The sequence below is a fragment of the Oncorhynchus kisutch genome, linkage group LG16 (assembly GCF_002021735.2).
Source record: "Oncorhynchus kisutch isolate 150728-3 linkage group LG16, Okis_V2, whole genome shotgun sequence".
Taxonomy (NCBI): Eukaryota; Metazoa; Chordata; class Actinopteri; order Salmoniformes; family Salmonidae; genus Oncorhynchus; species Oncorhynchus kisutch.
This window is the reverse complement of record NC_034189.2, coordinates 14,649,471-14,666,614: the sequence shown is the minus strand read 5'-3', so window position 1 is coordinate 14,666,614 and position 17,144 is coordinate 14,649,471. Positions and strand designations below refer to the sequence as shown.

The following is a 17,144-nucleotide window of genomic DNA, read 5'->3' as shown; positions in this document are numbered from 1 at the left end:
ACCAGGTCTGCTAGGGAGAGTAAAATGGTCAGAGTGGTCTCATTTGTGTCTGGAAGTAGCAAGCAAGCTAGCCAATGTTAGCTTGGTTGCTTGACTTGCCTCTGCACCAACGTCCAGTGTGCGCTCTGAGAGCGAAACGGTCTGAATTTACCCAGAGGGTTTTTCGTTTTTCATGGAATAGAAACACCATAATATTAATCTAATTAATTAATTAATCATTCCATGATTTTTCTTTATTTGTACTATTTTCTACATTGTAGAATAATAGTGAAGACATCACAACTAAGAAATAACACATATGGAATCAGTTAAGAACTCATTCTTATTTACAAGGACAGTCTACTCCTTCCTCCCCTTTTTGGGATTGAATCCCAGTCTCCTGCGTTTCTGGAATATGGAAGACTATCAAATGCTTCTCAAAGATGCCCTCTGGTGGTAAAACTAGCAAAAACTTGCAGTAACAGAAGAAATGGCTGAGAATTAAATGACGTTCCATATAATGCTGAGGCAGCATGCAAGGTGTGTCGCAGTATGACGCAACTTTTAAAGGAGGAACAACTGTACTCGTCTGTTCCCTATCAGATGACCCGCGGGAGAAGTATACATCCTGCTGCATGCTTTAAACGGTGAGTTTTCTCGTCATTTTGAGGATTTCAAAGTGATGGAAAATGACATACTGTTGGTTTCCTCTCCTTTCAACTTCAATGTGGATAACGTTCCCACTGACCTGCAACTTGAGTTTATCGATCTTCAGTCTGATGCGGTGATTGGAAAACTATTCAAAACAATGTCACTGACTAGGTTCTATGCATTCTATGCATTATGAATCATGCTCAGAATATGTTTGTAGTTTGGGTCAACCTATGTATGTGAACAGAAATGTTAATTGATTAAATATAACAAGTCAAGGCACATATAATCTCTTACTGACTCACCTCTCAGCAATCCTGCGCATATCGATGTCAGAAACTATACCTGACTTCACTGCTCTAGTCAATGCCCATCAGAGACTTCACTCCTCACACTGATTGAGTAGTTTAAATGTCATGTTGAGCTCTCTCTCTTTCTTTTGTTTTTGTGCATACCCGCAAGAGTTCTGTCCGTGGTGCTGAATGCACAGTGTACTTTTCCCCCTGTGTAGTTCCTTGCATGTTTAATAATGAAAATACCTACCAAAAGGAGAACATGGATGTGGTTTATTTCTGTGCATGTTAAAAAAAGTTAAATAAGTAGCATATCTGGATGTGATTTACAGTAGATATCAACACAGTCATACACATGATGTATAATTCTGTAATATGATTCTGGCCCGCAATGGCAAAAATATATTCTAATGTGGCCCTCCATGGAAAATAATTGCCCAGGCCTGTCTTATACGCTATATTAGGCCCAGACTTTGGAACTTTGGTTTTCCTAGATATGGCTATTATATTGTGATCACTACATCCTATGGATCTGGATACTGCTTTAAAGCACGTTTCTGCAGCATTAGTAAAGATGTGATCAATACATGTTGATGATTTCATTCCTGTGCTGTTGGTAACTACCCTGGTAGGTTGACTGATAACCTGATCCAGGTTGCAGGCACTGGTTACAGTTTGACATTTTTTCTTGAGTGGGCAGCTTGATGAGAGCCAGTCAATATTTAAATCACCCAGAAAATATACTTCTCTGATATCACATACATTCTAAAGCATTTCACATATATTATCCAGATACTAACTGTTAGCACTTGGTTGTCTATAGCAGCTTTCCACCAGAATGGGCTTTAGGTGAGGCAGATTAACCTGTAGCTATATTACTTCAACAGTATTTAACATTATGTCGTCTCTAAGCGTTACAGGAATGTGGTTCTGAATATAGACCACAACACCGCCTCTGTTGGCATTTCTGTCTTTTCGGGAAATGTTATAACCATGTCCTGCTACCACTGTAACATCAAAGGTATTATCTCAGTGAGTTTCAGAGATAGTCAGAATATGAATGTCATCTGTTAATAGCAAGTTATTGACTTCATGGACCTTGTTTCTGATGTTTCTTATATGTTAATATGAGCTATTTTTAGCACCTTTCTGGTTTGCTTGATTGATTTTAATGCTTTACTGGGAAGCATATTAGAAGTTGACTCGCTCATGTTATTTACATTGGAGCTGATAGTGCAGGGTGAGCTGCACAAAGTGGTCTTCCTACTAGGGCACACCGCTTCAGTGCTAACAGTATAACTCTGGTTCATAGGCTCATGATTACTGCTTACAATAGCTGTAGGATAAACAGAAGTATTCGGTGCAATTAGGGTCACATAAATGAAGTGACTTACATTGTGTTTGCCAATGCCCCTAGGATAATGTACATTTGATGCAGCATTATGACGATTCATTGTCACAATGGTAGGGATTAACTGAGTTGGTCTTACTACACCACCCTCTAGAGAGCCCTGCAGTTGTAGACGGTGCAGTTGCTGTAGCAGGCGGTGATATAGCCCGATAGGATAATCTCAATGGTGCATCCGTAAAAGTTTGTGAGCGTCTTAGGGGCAAAGCCAAATTTCTTCAGCCTCCTGAGTTTGAAGAGGCATTGTTGCGCCTTCTTCACCACACTGTCTGTGTGGGCGGACCATTTCAGATTGTCAATTGAAGCTTTTGACCTTCTCCACTGCGGCCCTGTCGATGTGGATAGAGGCGTGCTCCCTCTGCTGTCTCCTGAAGGCCACGGTCAGCTCATTCATTTTTTTGAAGTTGATTCGAGAGGTCCTGGCACCACTCTACCAGGGCCCTCACCTCCTCCCAGTAGGCTGTCTCGTCATTGTTGGGGCGGCAGGGTAGCCTAGTGGTTAGAGTGTTGGACTAGTAACCGAAAGGTTGCAAGTTCAAATCCCCGAGCTGACAAGGTACAAATCTGTCGTTCTGCCCCTGAACAGGCAGTTATCCCACTGTTCCTAGGCCGTCATTGAAAATAAGAATTTGTTCTTAACTGACTTGCCTAGTTAAATAAAGGTAAAATAAAATAAATAAATAAATCAGGCCTACCACTGTTGTGTCGTCTGCAAACATGATGGAGTTGGATGGAGGTGTACGTGGCCATGCAGTCATGGGTGAACAGTGAGTTCAGGAGGGGGCTGAGCACGCACCCTTGTGGGGCTTCTGTGTTGAGGATATGCTAGTGGGTGTGTTGTTGCCTACCTTCACCACCTGGGGGATGCCCGTCAGGAAGTCCAGGACCCAGTTACACAGGGAGTTCAAACCCAGGTCCCAGAGCTTAATGATCAGCTTGGAGGGTACTATGGTGTTGAAGGCTGAGCTGTAGTCAATGAACAGCATTCTGACGCAGGTTTTCCTCTTGTCCAGATGGATAGGGCAGTCTGTAATGCAATGGTGATTGCATCATCCGATCTGTTTGGGTGGTATGCAAATTGCAGTGGGTCTAAGTGTTAGGTGATATGATCCTTAACTAGCCTCTCATGTGATGACCCTCCCACTCTGTCTCCCGAAATCTTTCTCTTTGCTCTTGTTTTCCTTAATAGGATGTCGGTGGGCGGAGCTGGGAGGATCGTCAGCGCCATGGCACACACCTGGGTTCGGGTGTGTCCCGGGATAAATACACCTTATCCCCATTCATCGAGGAAACTCTCTCCATGCAGACACGCTGTTCGATTTTGGTTGTGGCCGTTTTGTTTGTTTGCTTTGGCACCATTCAACAACCCTCATTATCACATTTATGCACACAACCATTCACTTACACTACTGATTACTGACTACACACACCATTGTTAATTGTATTTACGTTACTTAAGTAAATAAATATATTTTGGTTATTCCTTATCGCCACATGGTCTCCCTTTTTGTTACGGACTTCGAGCCGGTTCGTGACAATGATGACAGAAGTGAGTGCTACGGGGAGATAGTAATTTAGTTCAGTTACCTTCGCTTTCTTTGGTACAGGAACAATGGTGGACATTTTGAAGCAAGTGGTGACAGAAGACTGGGATAGAGAGATTGAATACAGTGCCTTGCGAAAGTATTCGGCCCCCTTGAACTTTGCGACCTTTTGCCACATTTCAGGCTTCAAACATAAAGATATAAAACTGTATTTTTTTGTGAAGAATCAACAACAAGTGGGACACAATCATGAAGTGGAACGACATTTATTGGATATTTCAAACTTTTTTAACAAATCAAAAACTGAAGAATTGGGCGTGCAAAATTATTCAGCCCCCTTAAGTTAATAATTTGTAGCGCCACCTTTTGCTGCGATTACAGCTGTAAGTCGCTTGGGGTATGTCTCTATCAGTTTTGCACATCGAGAGACTGACATTTTTTCCCATTCCTCCTTGCAAAACAGCTCGAGCTCAGTGAGGTTGGATGGAGAGCATTTGTGAACATCAGTTTTCAGTTCTTTCCACAGATTCTCAATTGGATTCAGGTCTGGACTTTGACTTGGCCATTCTAACACCTGGATATGTTTATTTTTGAACCATTCCATTGTAGATTTTGCTTTATGTTTTGGATCATTGTCTTGTTGGAAGACAAATCTCCGTCCCAGTCTCAGGTCTTTTGTAGACTCCATCAGGTTTTCTTCCAGAATGGTCCTGTATTTGGCTCCATCCATCTTCCCATCAATTTTAACCATCTTCCCTGTCCCTGCTGAAGAAAAGCAGGCCCAAACCATGATGCTGCCACCACCATGTTTGACAGTGGGGATGGTGTGTTCAGGGTGATGAGCTGTGTTGCTTTTATGCCAAACATAACGTTTTGCATTGTTGCCAAAAAGTTCAATTTTGGTTTCATCTGACCAGAGCACCTTCTTCCACATGTTTGGTGTGTCTCCCAGGTGGCTTGTGGCAAACTTTAAACAACACTTTTTATGTATATCTTTAAGAAATGGCTTTCTTCTTGCCACTCTTCCATAAAGGCCAGATTTGTGCAATATACAACTGATTGTTGTCCTATGGACAGAGTCTCCCACCTCAGCTGTAGATCTCTGCAGTTCATCCAGAGTGATCATGGGCCTCTTGGCTGCATCTCTGATCAGTCTTCTCCTTGTATGAGCTGAACGTTTAGAGGGACGGCCAGGTCTTGGTAGATTTGCAGTGGTCTGATACTCCTTCCATTTCAATATTATCGCTTGCACAGTGCTCCTTGGGATGTTTAAAGCTTGGGAAATCTTTTTGTATCCAAATCCGGCTTTAAACTTCTTCACAACAGTATCTCGGACCTGCCTGGTGTGTTCCTTGTTCTTCATGATGCTCTCTGAGCTTTTAACGGACCTCTGAGACTATCACAGTGCAGGTGCATTTATACGGAGACTTGATTACACACAGGTGGATTGTATTTATCATCATTAGTCATTTAGGTCAACATTGGATCATTCAGAGATCCTCACTGAACTTCTGGCTGAATAATTTTGCACGCCCAATTTTTCAGTTTTTGATTTGTTAAAAAAGTTTGAAATATCCAATAAATGTCGTTCCACTTCATGATTGTGTCCCACTTGTTGTTGATTCTTCACAAAAAAATACAGTTTTATATCTTTATGTTTGAAGCCTGAAATGTGGCAAAAGGTCGCAAAGTTCAAGGGGGCCGAATACTTTCGCAAGGCACTGTATGTCTGTAAACACTTCAGCCAGCCAGCCAGCTGAGGACGAGGCTAAGGATGCATTCTGGGCCGGCAGCCTTGCGAGAGCTAACATGCTTAAATGTCTTACTCAGGTCGGCCACTGAGAACGAGAGTTCACAGTCCTCAGGAGCGGCCCGTGTCGGCGGCACTGTCTTATCCTCAAAGTGGGCAAAGGTGTTCATCTTGTCTTAGAGCAAGACGTCTGTGTCCGCGATGTGGCTGGTTTTCCCTTTACAATCCGAAATTGTCTGGAGTCTCTGCCACATGCGTGTCGTGTCTGAGCTGTTGAATTGTGACTCCACTTTGTCTCTGTACTGACGTTTTGCCTGTTGTATTACCTTACAGCATAACTGGACTGTTTGTATTCAATCATACTGTAATTGGTAAAATTGCTTTTGTTTTTTTTATAATAAAAACACATATACTTTAGTTGAAAGAGCTATTTTTCCAGTAGAAAAGGAATATTCCAATAATATTAATACAGTAATATAGAGACACACAGAGGATGACATTTGTGCCATCTAATGTGGAGACCTGTCTATTGACCTGCCTACTGAAATGTTCCTGTTGGTAAATTACGTGATAAATGAGTTGCTTAGCGAAGGCTTTGAAGACTTTATTTCAATATCCCCACATTTGAGCCCACACTGTGCCTTTAAGAGAGATTTATATTGCACTGAGGGAGAAATGCATGAAGACTTCTATGTGAAAGTGAAAGTGTCCAGCTCCCCATTTCTTGTAAACGCCACCGTTACAAATAATTCATCTGGGCAGATGAACAGCCAGACCCTTTGGTATAGTCTGCTTTCCATACACTGGGTGATTACACTTCACTGTTCTCCGCTGTCGACAGCAAAACATTCAAGAATTAAGGTAGGAACACTCCATGTCAAGACAATTTCTGCATTATTGTGTAACAACATGTTAATACAATCCTGTTGGTTGGGTGATTACAACGTTACTGACTGTAAATCGCTCTGGATCAGAGTGTCTGCTAGCTAATATACTAAAATGTAAATGTACTACAAAGGGAAAACTGTTAAAGCAATGTAAATTGATGCCTAACATTATTAGCCTATATGATCAAATTGTGTGTGTGTGTGTGTGTGTGTGTTTGTGTGTGTGTGTGTGTGTGTGTGTGTGTGTGTGTGGGTGTGTGTGTGTGTGTGTGTGTGTGTGTGTGTGTGTGTGTGTGTGTGTGTGGGTGTGTGTGTGTAGATATGGCGTCTCTCAGCATGACAGAAGACCAGTTGCGCTGTTCCATCTGCCTGGATATCTTCGTCCACCCTGTCTCCACTCCGTGTGGACACAACTTCTGCAAATGTACGCCATCTTTTATGGATCTTAACTTTGTATTAAGTTTCAAACAGTAAATTGTATTTGTTTTTTACTATTTTTTGTCTGTCACTGATGTACATAAAATTGTCCAAAAGTGATGAATAAAGTTCCTATCTATCTATCTATCTATCTATCTATCTATCTATCTATCTATCTATCTATCTATCTATCTATCTATCTATCTATCTATCTATCTATCTATCTATCTATCTATCTATCTATCTATCTATCTATCTATCTATCTATCTATCTATCTATCTATCTATCTATCTATCTATCTATCTATCTATCTATCTATCTATCTATCTATCTATCTATCTATCTATCTATCTATCTATCTATCTATCTATCAAAGCTTGTATCTCTGACTACTGGGATATCAGGGAAGCCATCTGCCCTCTGTGTAAGGAGACGTTCAAGAAACGTCCTGACCTCCACGTCAACACGTTCATTAACGAGATAATCAACCAGTTCAAATCGGCACAGGAGGACATTTCTCCACACACCATTTTGCCATTGAGAGAGGTACGTGGTGTGGGACAGCTGAGTAAAATTGTAAAGCTAGAAGATTTTTGTTCTTTATCATGTGACCTGACTAGGAAAAACTCCAGGGCCCAGAGTTTTACCTGGTATGGTCAATTAAACAATTGTCCATCAACATTGTGATTATGGTTCAAATCAACCCATTCCCCCTATAGCCAGAACAGGGGGATGCTACAGATGGAGGAGTGAACAGGAAGATCCAGGCCAGACTGAAGAAGGTGGAGGAGATCAAAAACTCAGTGGAGATCAGCAGAGTGAGTTCTGGATCGTTTTCATAACGAGTCTTAGAAGTGCTGAGAAAGGTTCTGTTTTGCTTTTTTACAGCATAATGAATATGATTATTATGGACAGGGGAAACCTGATCCTAGATCAGCACCCTGACTCTGAGATGCTTTATGAATACAGGCCCTGATAAGCATCGGACTGTTGTTCTCATCTATGTAGGGTACAGGTCTTCTGCAGTTGTAGTAATTCAATTAATTAATTACATTTCATCATCATAGCTGCATTTTTTTAAATTAAAACTGATAAATAGTTCCCGGGCCACCCAGTCTGAATGGTCTGATTGTGTGCTTTATTCCCTCATAAAGTAACACCTGTGACCCAGATTCACAATAGGTCATTTTTTACAGTACATGAATTGGTCTGAATCTATTTCACTTCATTCCACAGGCTAGTTCACAGAAAGACACAGAGGAAAGTGAGCAGGTCTTCACTGAGCTGTTGCGCTCCATTGAGAGAAGCCAGGCTGACGTCGTCGGTGAGATCCAGGAGAAACAGAGAGCTGTGGAGAAACAAGCTGAATGTCTCATCAAGGAGCTGGAACAGGAAGTAGCAGATTTAGAGAGTGGAAATAATAAACAAGGGGAACTCCGTTCCACCCCACAACAGGTAGGTGTGCTACTGCTTCTCTCTGTGGTCGAGTTGAATGTTGTCGACTACAGGGTTATAGTTAGGATTGAGACGGGATGTGGACATGAAGCTAGGGTTATGGTTAGGGTTGAAGCTATGGTTAGGATTAGGCTTAGCGTTGAGACGGGATGTGCACATGAAGCCAGGGTTAGGATCCATTCTTAGTAAAACTCAACTCAGCTGACTCTATCCAGCCACCCCTTTGAGTCAGGTTTTTCTCTCTTCTGCTCTGTGCTGGGTTACTGTTACGCAGTTTACAATTGTCTCATTCATCCCCCTCCTCTCCCCTGTAACTATTCCCCAGGCCGTTGCTGTAAATGAGAACGTGTTCTCAGTCAACTTACCTGGTCAAATAACGGAGAAATAAACAATGAATAAAATAAAAACTTTGTGACAATGTTTATGCAAATAATGTATAAAATACATTTAGTTGAAATCTGTCCTTAGTAAAACTCGATCCCAACTGTCCTCTGCTGTATATCTGCTCTGAGATCAGTCCTTAGAAAAACTCGATCCCAACTGTCCTCTGCTGTATATCTGCTCTGAGATCAGTCCTTAGTAAAACTCGATCCCAACTGTCCTCTGCTGTATATCTGCTCTGAGACCAGTCCTTAGTAAAACTCGATCCCAACTGTCCTCTGCTGTATATCTGCTCTGAGATCAGTCCTTAGTAAAACTCGATCCCAACTGTCCTCTGCTGTATATCTGTTCTGAGACCAGTCCTTAGTAAAACTCGATCCCAACTGTCCTCTGCTGTATATCTGTTCTGAGACCAGTCCTTAGTAAAACTCGATCCCAACTGTCCTCTGGTGTAGATCTGTTCTGAGACCAGTGCTAGCGGTGGTGGAAAAACCATCTGGGGAATTGTGTCCCAACTGGAGGATACGTTCAGAGAGGAGATGAAGAAAGTCATGGATAAAGGTTACTATTCTTTATTTATCTATAATGATACATTTGATAAAAGTTTACAAATACTGTAGAATCATGACCCACTGGTCACAGATGTCAATTCAACGTCTATTCCACATTTCTTCAACGTAATTTAGTTGAAATGATGTGGAAACAACGTTGTTCAACCAGTGTTTTACACATTTACAGTAATTTTCTATTTGGACCCATTTGATTTTTCTATAATTAAATTAGATTAAATCTTCATTGTGAACAATGACATTTTCAATTGTGAGTTTTAAAAATTTTCTTTCAGGGTTGAAATTGCTGAAGACTAATGCAGGTAAAACTACAATTTGCAATCCACATATTCACATGTTAATCTCTCGTTTCTCAACCTTTTAACCCACCATTGAATTATTTACCACACCATTTAATTCATTATTTTACATTTTACTGTCATTTATCCGTTCTTGTTTTGATCCTAACTATAGCCTGGTCAGGTGACACCACAGGGTGGTCATGGAAGACCCCTGTCCCTAATTACAACTAACAGAATGGATGGATGGATTAAATAATGGATGGATGAAAGGATTAATGTATGATGAATGTTTTGATGAATGGATAGATGGATAAATTAATGTATTAATTAATGGATGGATGGATGGCTGAATTAATGAATTAATGCATGGGTGAATGAATGAATCAAAGGATGGATGAATGAATGGATGGATGTATTAATTAATTGATGAATGGATGAATAATATATCTGCTTTATTGTTATTTTCCGATAGTGAACGTGATTCTGGACCCCGACACAGCTCATCCTTTCCTTGTTCTGTCTGAGGATGGGAAACAGGCCAGACACGTCAACGATTGGAGGATCCTGCCTTTCAACCTCAAGAGGTTCAATACCAGTATCAGCGTTCTTGGGAGGACAGGGTTCTCCTCCAGGAGATTCTACTTCGAGGTGAGATACAGTACAATAAAGAAGAGCCAAACGGATGTATCGGTTGACTGACATTATTGGTGGATATATAACTTTTTGGGCTTTTAGATATTTATATATACCACCATATTAGACTGGACAAAAAAATCACACTAATCCTTTCAGATCATTGTTTCCAAGGTAAGAAATCAGCCCTCAGAGTATCATTGTAGGGATGTTTCAGTTTTGCGGGTATATTAGAGGGAAGTTGTACTTACTATGACTGTAAGATGTGGTTCTCGTACCTAGCGATGAACGCACTAACTGTAAGTCACTCTGGATAAGAGCATCTGCTGAATGACAAAAATATAACTATAAATGTTTTTTTATTTTTTTACTTGAATTTGAACTTAAAGGTGCAGGTCTCTGGGAAGACTGACTGGGGCCTAGGAGTGGCCAGGGAGTCCATCGACAGGAAGGGGAAGGCACTCCCGACCCCTGCGATTGGCTACTGGACCTTGTGGCTGACCAATAGGTATGAGTACAGGGCTGCAGATGATTCTGGCTCCATCCTCCTCTCCCTGAGAGAGAAGCCCCAGAAGGTGGGGGTGTTTGTGGATCACAAGGAAGGGTTGGTGTCTTTTTACGACTCGGAAGCCAAGGTTCATATCTATTCCTTCACTGGGTGCTCCTTCAATGAGAAACTTTTCCCCTTCCTGAACTCTAGTGTCAATGACAATGAAAAAAACTCTGCTCCATTTGTAATTTTGCCTGTCAGTCATAGAGGCTGACAGGCTGATTGGTTAGAAATCAAGATGGGATGGGCCACATGTATTTTGATTGGTTCTGGTGTGTTGAGAACTCTGATTCTTGACATAGCCAAGGGAAGTAGGGCTGCCGCAACCCCTGATAAATTGAAATAATTTTGCCAAAATGATATAATGTCTTCTGTCTGAACACCGACTGAATTTGTGCAGCACGCGCGCCAAATATTGAACAGCATGTTGAGTTGTGGCCATAGAGATATTATCCATAGAAGGATTCTCACCTTGCCAATTTTACTGGTAAACTCATGGGTAAGCTTAAAATGGCTGCCAGTCCTGACTTAATGGACACTTTCCTTCTATGGATTGTATTTCTATGGGTTTTCTTTTTCTCCGTTGCCATCAGTGAATAGCGAAAGGCCTTTTGCAAATGTCTAAATACAATTGCGGGAAATATGTTAGGAAAGCAAATGCCTACTGCTGAAAAGAGAAGACTAATCTGTCTGTCGGAGTTACCAACTCAGACGAACAGCACTGTTTTTTAAAGTAGGTAAGGCCTATCTTGAAACCATCATCGGTACAGTGACAAGGCTAAACATATTCATGCTACCTTCATCACTGGGTGAGTCAATGCCAGTGGAAAGTTGATTTAGAATCCTGCTATAATACGTTTCCTCCTAATGTTGTACAATCTGTCTCGTTTCTTTTTATTAGCCATGGGCCAGGTCAAGACCAGGTCATTTTTAATTAATCTGTTTGACAGTGTCAGAGTAGCCACTCATTTTGTTCATTTGTGTGGTAATATAAAAAAAATATTCTGATAATGTCTCCTGTAATAGCTGGAGGACACAGATGGGTATGTTTTTTTGCAGGGTCTTAAAACAATATGGCCTTTAATAAACGCATTTAATGCAATTAAATGACATAAATGAGGCTTAAATGACATAGAATTGCATTAAATGCGTTTATTAAAGGCCATATTGTTTTAAGACCCTGCAAAAAAACATACCCATCTGTGTCCTTCCTAAAAACGCTTCTGCTGAACTGTTTGCCAGTATGCAAATGTAATGATATATGCGATATCATAAATGGTATTTTATGATTCTTGAACTCTGCCCCATTTGTCATTCTGCCTGTCAGTCATAGAGGCTGACAGGCTGATTGGTTAAAAATCAAGATGGAATGGGCCACATGTAATTTGATTGATTCTGGTCTGTTGAGAACTGTAGTTCTTGATGATAGTACTGATTCAATAATACATCTGCCTATGTGTTGAACTTGGTGTAAACTGTCTGTGATTTAGATAATATGACTAACATGACGAATAACATTTCAATAACATGACTATTAACATTTCAATAACATGACGCATAACATTACGAATAACATTTCAATAACATGACGAATAACATTTCAAAAACATTACGAATAACATTTCAATAACATGACTATTAACATTTCAATAACATGACGAATAACATTTCAATAACATGACGAATAACATTTCAAAAACATGACGAATAATATTTCAATAACATGACGAATAACATTTCAATAACATGACAAATAATATTTCAATAACATGACGATTAACATTTCAATAACATGACGAATAACATTTCAATAACATGAAGAATAACATTTCAATAACATGACGAATAACATTTCAATAACATGATAATAAGATGGCAATAACATGAAGAATGTTGATTTAGTTGATATAGTATATTCAAAAATGTATTAGATGAGTGAATACAGCTATTACAGTGTATTTTCAATCACAAATAGCATGAATTAATTGGTATTAGTTTGTTATAAGCCTAGTGAAGGACTCAGTATGCATTGTTATCCTTGTTAAGAGTCGGAAAAATCGAACAATAAAGCTTTCTTTCCGTGCTGGATTTCCTCTACATTTTCCATGCAAAAAATACATGAATTTCTCTTCATTCTCTCATCTCCTCCATCCTTCTCCTCTCTCCTTCTCCCTCCACTTCAGTCAGAATCAGTCATTTTTCTGCCATCGAAGGGTGACAGAGTCGGATATCCCTCGCTGTCTCAGTTCATCTTGTAGCTAAGAGACACAAGGATCACCACATGATCTGACTATCTAAATGTATGCACGCATGACTGTAAGTCGTTTGGATAAAATCGTATGCTAAACTGCGTATATCAGGAATCATCAACTAGATTCAGCTGCAGGCTTATTGTTTCTGGAGCGGATGGTCATTTTTTTATTATTTATTTTACCTTTATTAGGGCGGAACATACACTACCATTCCAAAGTTTGGGGTCACTTAGAAATGTCCTGGTTTTTGAAAGAAAAGCACATTTTATGTTCATTAAAATTGATCAGAAATACAGTGTAGACATTGTTAATGTTGTAAATGACTTTTGTAGCTGGATAAAGCTGATTTTTTATGGAATATCTACATAGGTATACAGAAGGCCAGCATCCCGGAGTCGCCTCTTCACTGTTGAGGTTTAGACTGGTGTTTTGTGGGTACTATTTAATGAAGCTGCCACTTGAGGACTTGAGGCGTCTGTTTCTCAAACTAGACACTCTAATGTACTTGTCCTCTTGCTCAGTTGTGAACCGGGGCCTTCCACTTCTCTGTCAATTCTGGTTAGAGCCTGTTTGCGCTGTTCTGTGAAGGGAGTAGGACACAGCGTTGTACCAGTTTCTTGGCAATTTCTCGCATGGAATAGCCTTCATCTCTCAGAACAAGAATAGACTGATGATTTTCAGAAGAAAGTTATTTGTTTCTGGCCATTTTGAGCCTGTAATCAAACCCACAATGGCTGATGCTCCAGATACTCAACTAGTTTAAAGAAGGCCAGTTATATTGCTTCTTTAATCAGGACAAAAGTTTTCAGCTGTGCTAACATAATTGCAAAAGGGTTTTCTAATGATCCATTAGCCTTTTAAAATAATAAACTTGGATTAGTTAACACAACGTGCCATTGGAACACAAGAGTGATGGTTGCTGATAATGGGCCTCTGTACACCTATGTAGATTTTCCATTAAAAAAATCTGCCATTTCCAGCTCAAATAGTCATTTACAACATTAACAATGTCTACACTGTATTTCTGATTAATTTGATGTTATTTTAATGGACAACAAATGTGCTTTTCTTTAAAAAACAAGGATATTTCTAAGTGACCCCAAACTTTTGAAAGGTAGTATATGTAAAAATGTATGTTGTGTATGAAACATGTTTATTTCCTTTATTACATTAAAGAAAATTCTATAGCGACAGGACAAATGCTAATATTAACATTTAGATAAGTGCTGATTTAGTGGATATAGTTTGTTGTAAAAGTATATATTTTTTTTACATTTAACTAGGCAAGTCAGTTAAGAACAAATTCTTATTTCCAATGACGGCCTACCGGGGAACAGTGGGTTAACTGCCTTGTTCAGGGGAAGAACGACAGATTTTTACCTCGTCAGCTCCGGGATTCAATCCAGCAACCTTTCAGTTGCCACCCCAATTAAATCTGCAAATACAGAATTTACAACGAACGTTGAATCACAAAGAGTATTAACTAATTGGTATATAATGAAGTACATTGTTATCCTGTATAAGAGTTAGACAAGAATCAAAGAATAAAGCCATCTTTCTGTACCACGTTTCCTCTATTTGCCATGAAAATAAATATGATTCTCTCTTAATCCTATTCATCCTCCTTTTTTCTCCTTATCAACACTTCTTCTTCCATCCATCAAATCAAATCAAATGTATTTATATAGACCTTCGTACATCAGCTGATATCTCAAAGTGCTGTACAGAAACCCAGCCTAAAACCCCAAACAGCAAGCAATGCAGGTGTAGAAGCACGGTGGCTAGGAAAAACTCCCTAGAAAGGCCAAAACCTAGGAAGAAACCTAGAGAGGAACCAGGCTATGAGGGGTGGCCAGTCCTCTTCTGGCTGTGCCGGGTGGAGATTATAACAGAACATGGCCAAGATGTTCAAATGTTCATAAATGACCAGCATGGTCAAATAATAATAATCACAGGCAGAACAGTTGAAACTGGAGCAGCAGCACAGCCAGGTGGACTGGGGACAGCAAGGAGTCATCATGCCAGGTAGTCCTGAGGCATGGTCCTAGGGCTCAGGTCCTCCGAGAGAGAGAAAGAAAGAGAGAAAGAGAGAATTAGAGAGAGCATACTTAAATTCACACAGGACACCAGATAAGACAGGAGAAATACTCCAGATATAACAAACTGACCTTAGCCCCCCGACACATAAACTACTGCAGCATAAATACTGGAGGCTGAGTTCGTGTCAGTCTTTTTCTTCCATCTCAGATTGACAGACTCTGATATCCCTCGCCCTCTCAGTTCATTTTGTAGCTAAGAGAGGAAGACAACTAGAACAGTCACCTCATGATCTGACCAGGGACATATCTGGGCCCTAGTTGTAGCACGCACACACACACACGCACACACACGCGCGCACACACACACACACACACACACACACACACACACACACACACACACACACACACACACACAACACACACACACACACACACACACACACACACACACACACACACACACACACACACACACACACACACACACACACACACAGGGCTGTAGTTTTAGTGACTCTCACCTCCTTCAAGGGCAGCTCTCTGATGTCAGCTGTTTTGTTGAAGTGATTTCACCCACATACACTTATCTGAATAACACAATATACATTATTTAACCACTGCAGCTGATTAGAACTGCCAACAGTCCAAACTATCAGGAATTATCATTTTAAATTGTGTAAATAATCATTTAAATGGTGAACACACCTTTACCTGCAGCAGCTGTTTGTCACTGCAGTTGTCATCTGTTCATTTCCCAGAATCCAACATGAACACTGTGGTACACCTCTGATGCCCTCCCGAGTTGACTCCTGAACGCCAGAATCTAAGGGAGGAGGAGGAGGGGGGAAGGGGAGGAAGAGGAGGGGGCAGAGGAGGAAGAGGAGTCTCTTTACATTAGTGTCCTTGTTACAGTGTAATTATTCCTGTTATACATGGTATGTATTTAGAGCAGCAACCCCCCTAACCACACGTGCTGGGTAAGTACAGTGTAGCAAGAGCACTGTAATGTAACGTGTTGGTGTTACCTAGAGGAGGAGTCACTCTGATCTGACCACTCCCTGTTTCTGAACAAACCAATCCCCACGCTGCTGATGCACCGGGCTAGGCTCTGTACCTCAATGGTACTGAGCCTTGTTCCTCACACTGGCCAGGTCTGTGTAGTACTCTCTGTCTGTGTTGTACTCTCTGTCTGTGTAGTACTCTCTGTCTGTGTAGTACTCTCTGTCTGTGTAGTACTCTCTGCAGCAACTCTGAGCTTCAGACCAACTCGTCAGCTGTCTGATAAGAATGTCCGACTCCCTACTTTCTTTCTGCACAATAAGTGAACGAACATAAGGTGTGAATCCTAACTTCCACTTAAGTCACATTTTTTCACGTTAAGTCTCCCATTGACATCAATGTATGGCTAAGTAAAGAATTTACTTAAATGGAAGTTAGGATAAAAGTGGACAAACATTTATACCTGGGTTTGCATTTTAACTATGATAATTCAGTGTTATAGTTATGCACTGCTGTCCATAGGAAAACTAATATACACAAGTACAGAAGGCTACTCACCATCACAACACACAAAGAAGTTCATTCGTCAAACAGTCAGTATCTTCCCACTTCCCTCCACTCAACAACAATCCACAACAATCCACAGTATTGACTTCCTGTTAAATGATTCAGCTGTCCGTCATCCCAGTTAGCAAACTCTGTCTCTCCTTCTCTGTAGAACCAAAGTTATCAACCCTGTGTTTGATGTATTTGATACCATTCCACTGATTCTGCTCCAGTCAGTCCTGAGAGGCGCAGTGATCTAATGCACTGCATCTCAGTGCTAGAGGCGTCACTACAGACCCTTGTTCAATTCCAGGCTGTATCACAACCGGAAGATCACCATGCGCAATGCCAAGTGTCGGCTGGAGTGGTCATCGCCGCCATTGGACTCAGTGGAAACGCGTTCTCTGGAGTGATGACTCGCTTCACCATCTAGCAGTCCAACGGACAAATCTGGGTTTGGCGGATGCCAGGAGAACGCTACCTGCCCCAATGCATAGTACCAACTG

The 17,144-nt window shown here is 40.7% G+C and overlaps 1 protein-coding gene across 1 annotated transcript; it reads left to right on the top strand.

The window, feature by feature from the left end:
- The first annotated feature begins 6,321 nt into the window (after positions 1-6,321).
- Positions 6,322-14,661, top strand: LOC109906349 (E3 ubiquitin-protein ligase TRIM39). Its single transcript, XM_020504013.2, has 9 exons — positions 6,322-6,486; positions 6,832-6,936; positions 7,307-7,476; positions 7,650-7,748; positions 8,167-8,385; positions 9,222-9,327; positions 9,611-9,637; positions 10,089-10,264; positions 10,639-14,661. The coding sequence occupies exons 2-9, from the start codon at positions 6,834-6,836 to the stop codon at positions 11,011-11,013; spliced, it is 1,275 nt and encodes a 424-aa protein (XP_020359602.1). The 5' UTR covers positions 6,322-6,486; positions 6,832-6,833; the 3' UTR covers positions 11,014-14,661.
- Positions 14,662-17,144: the final 2,483 nt, after the last annotated feature.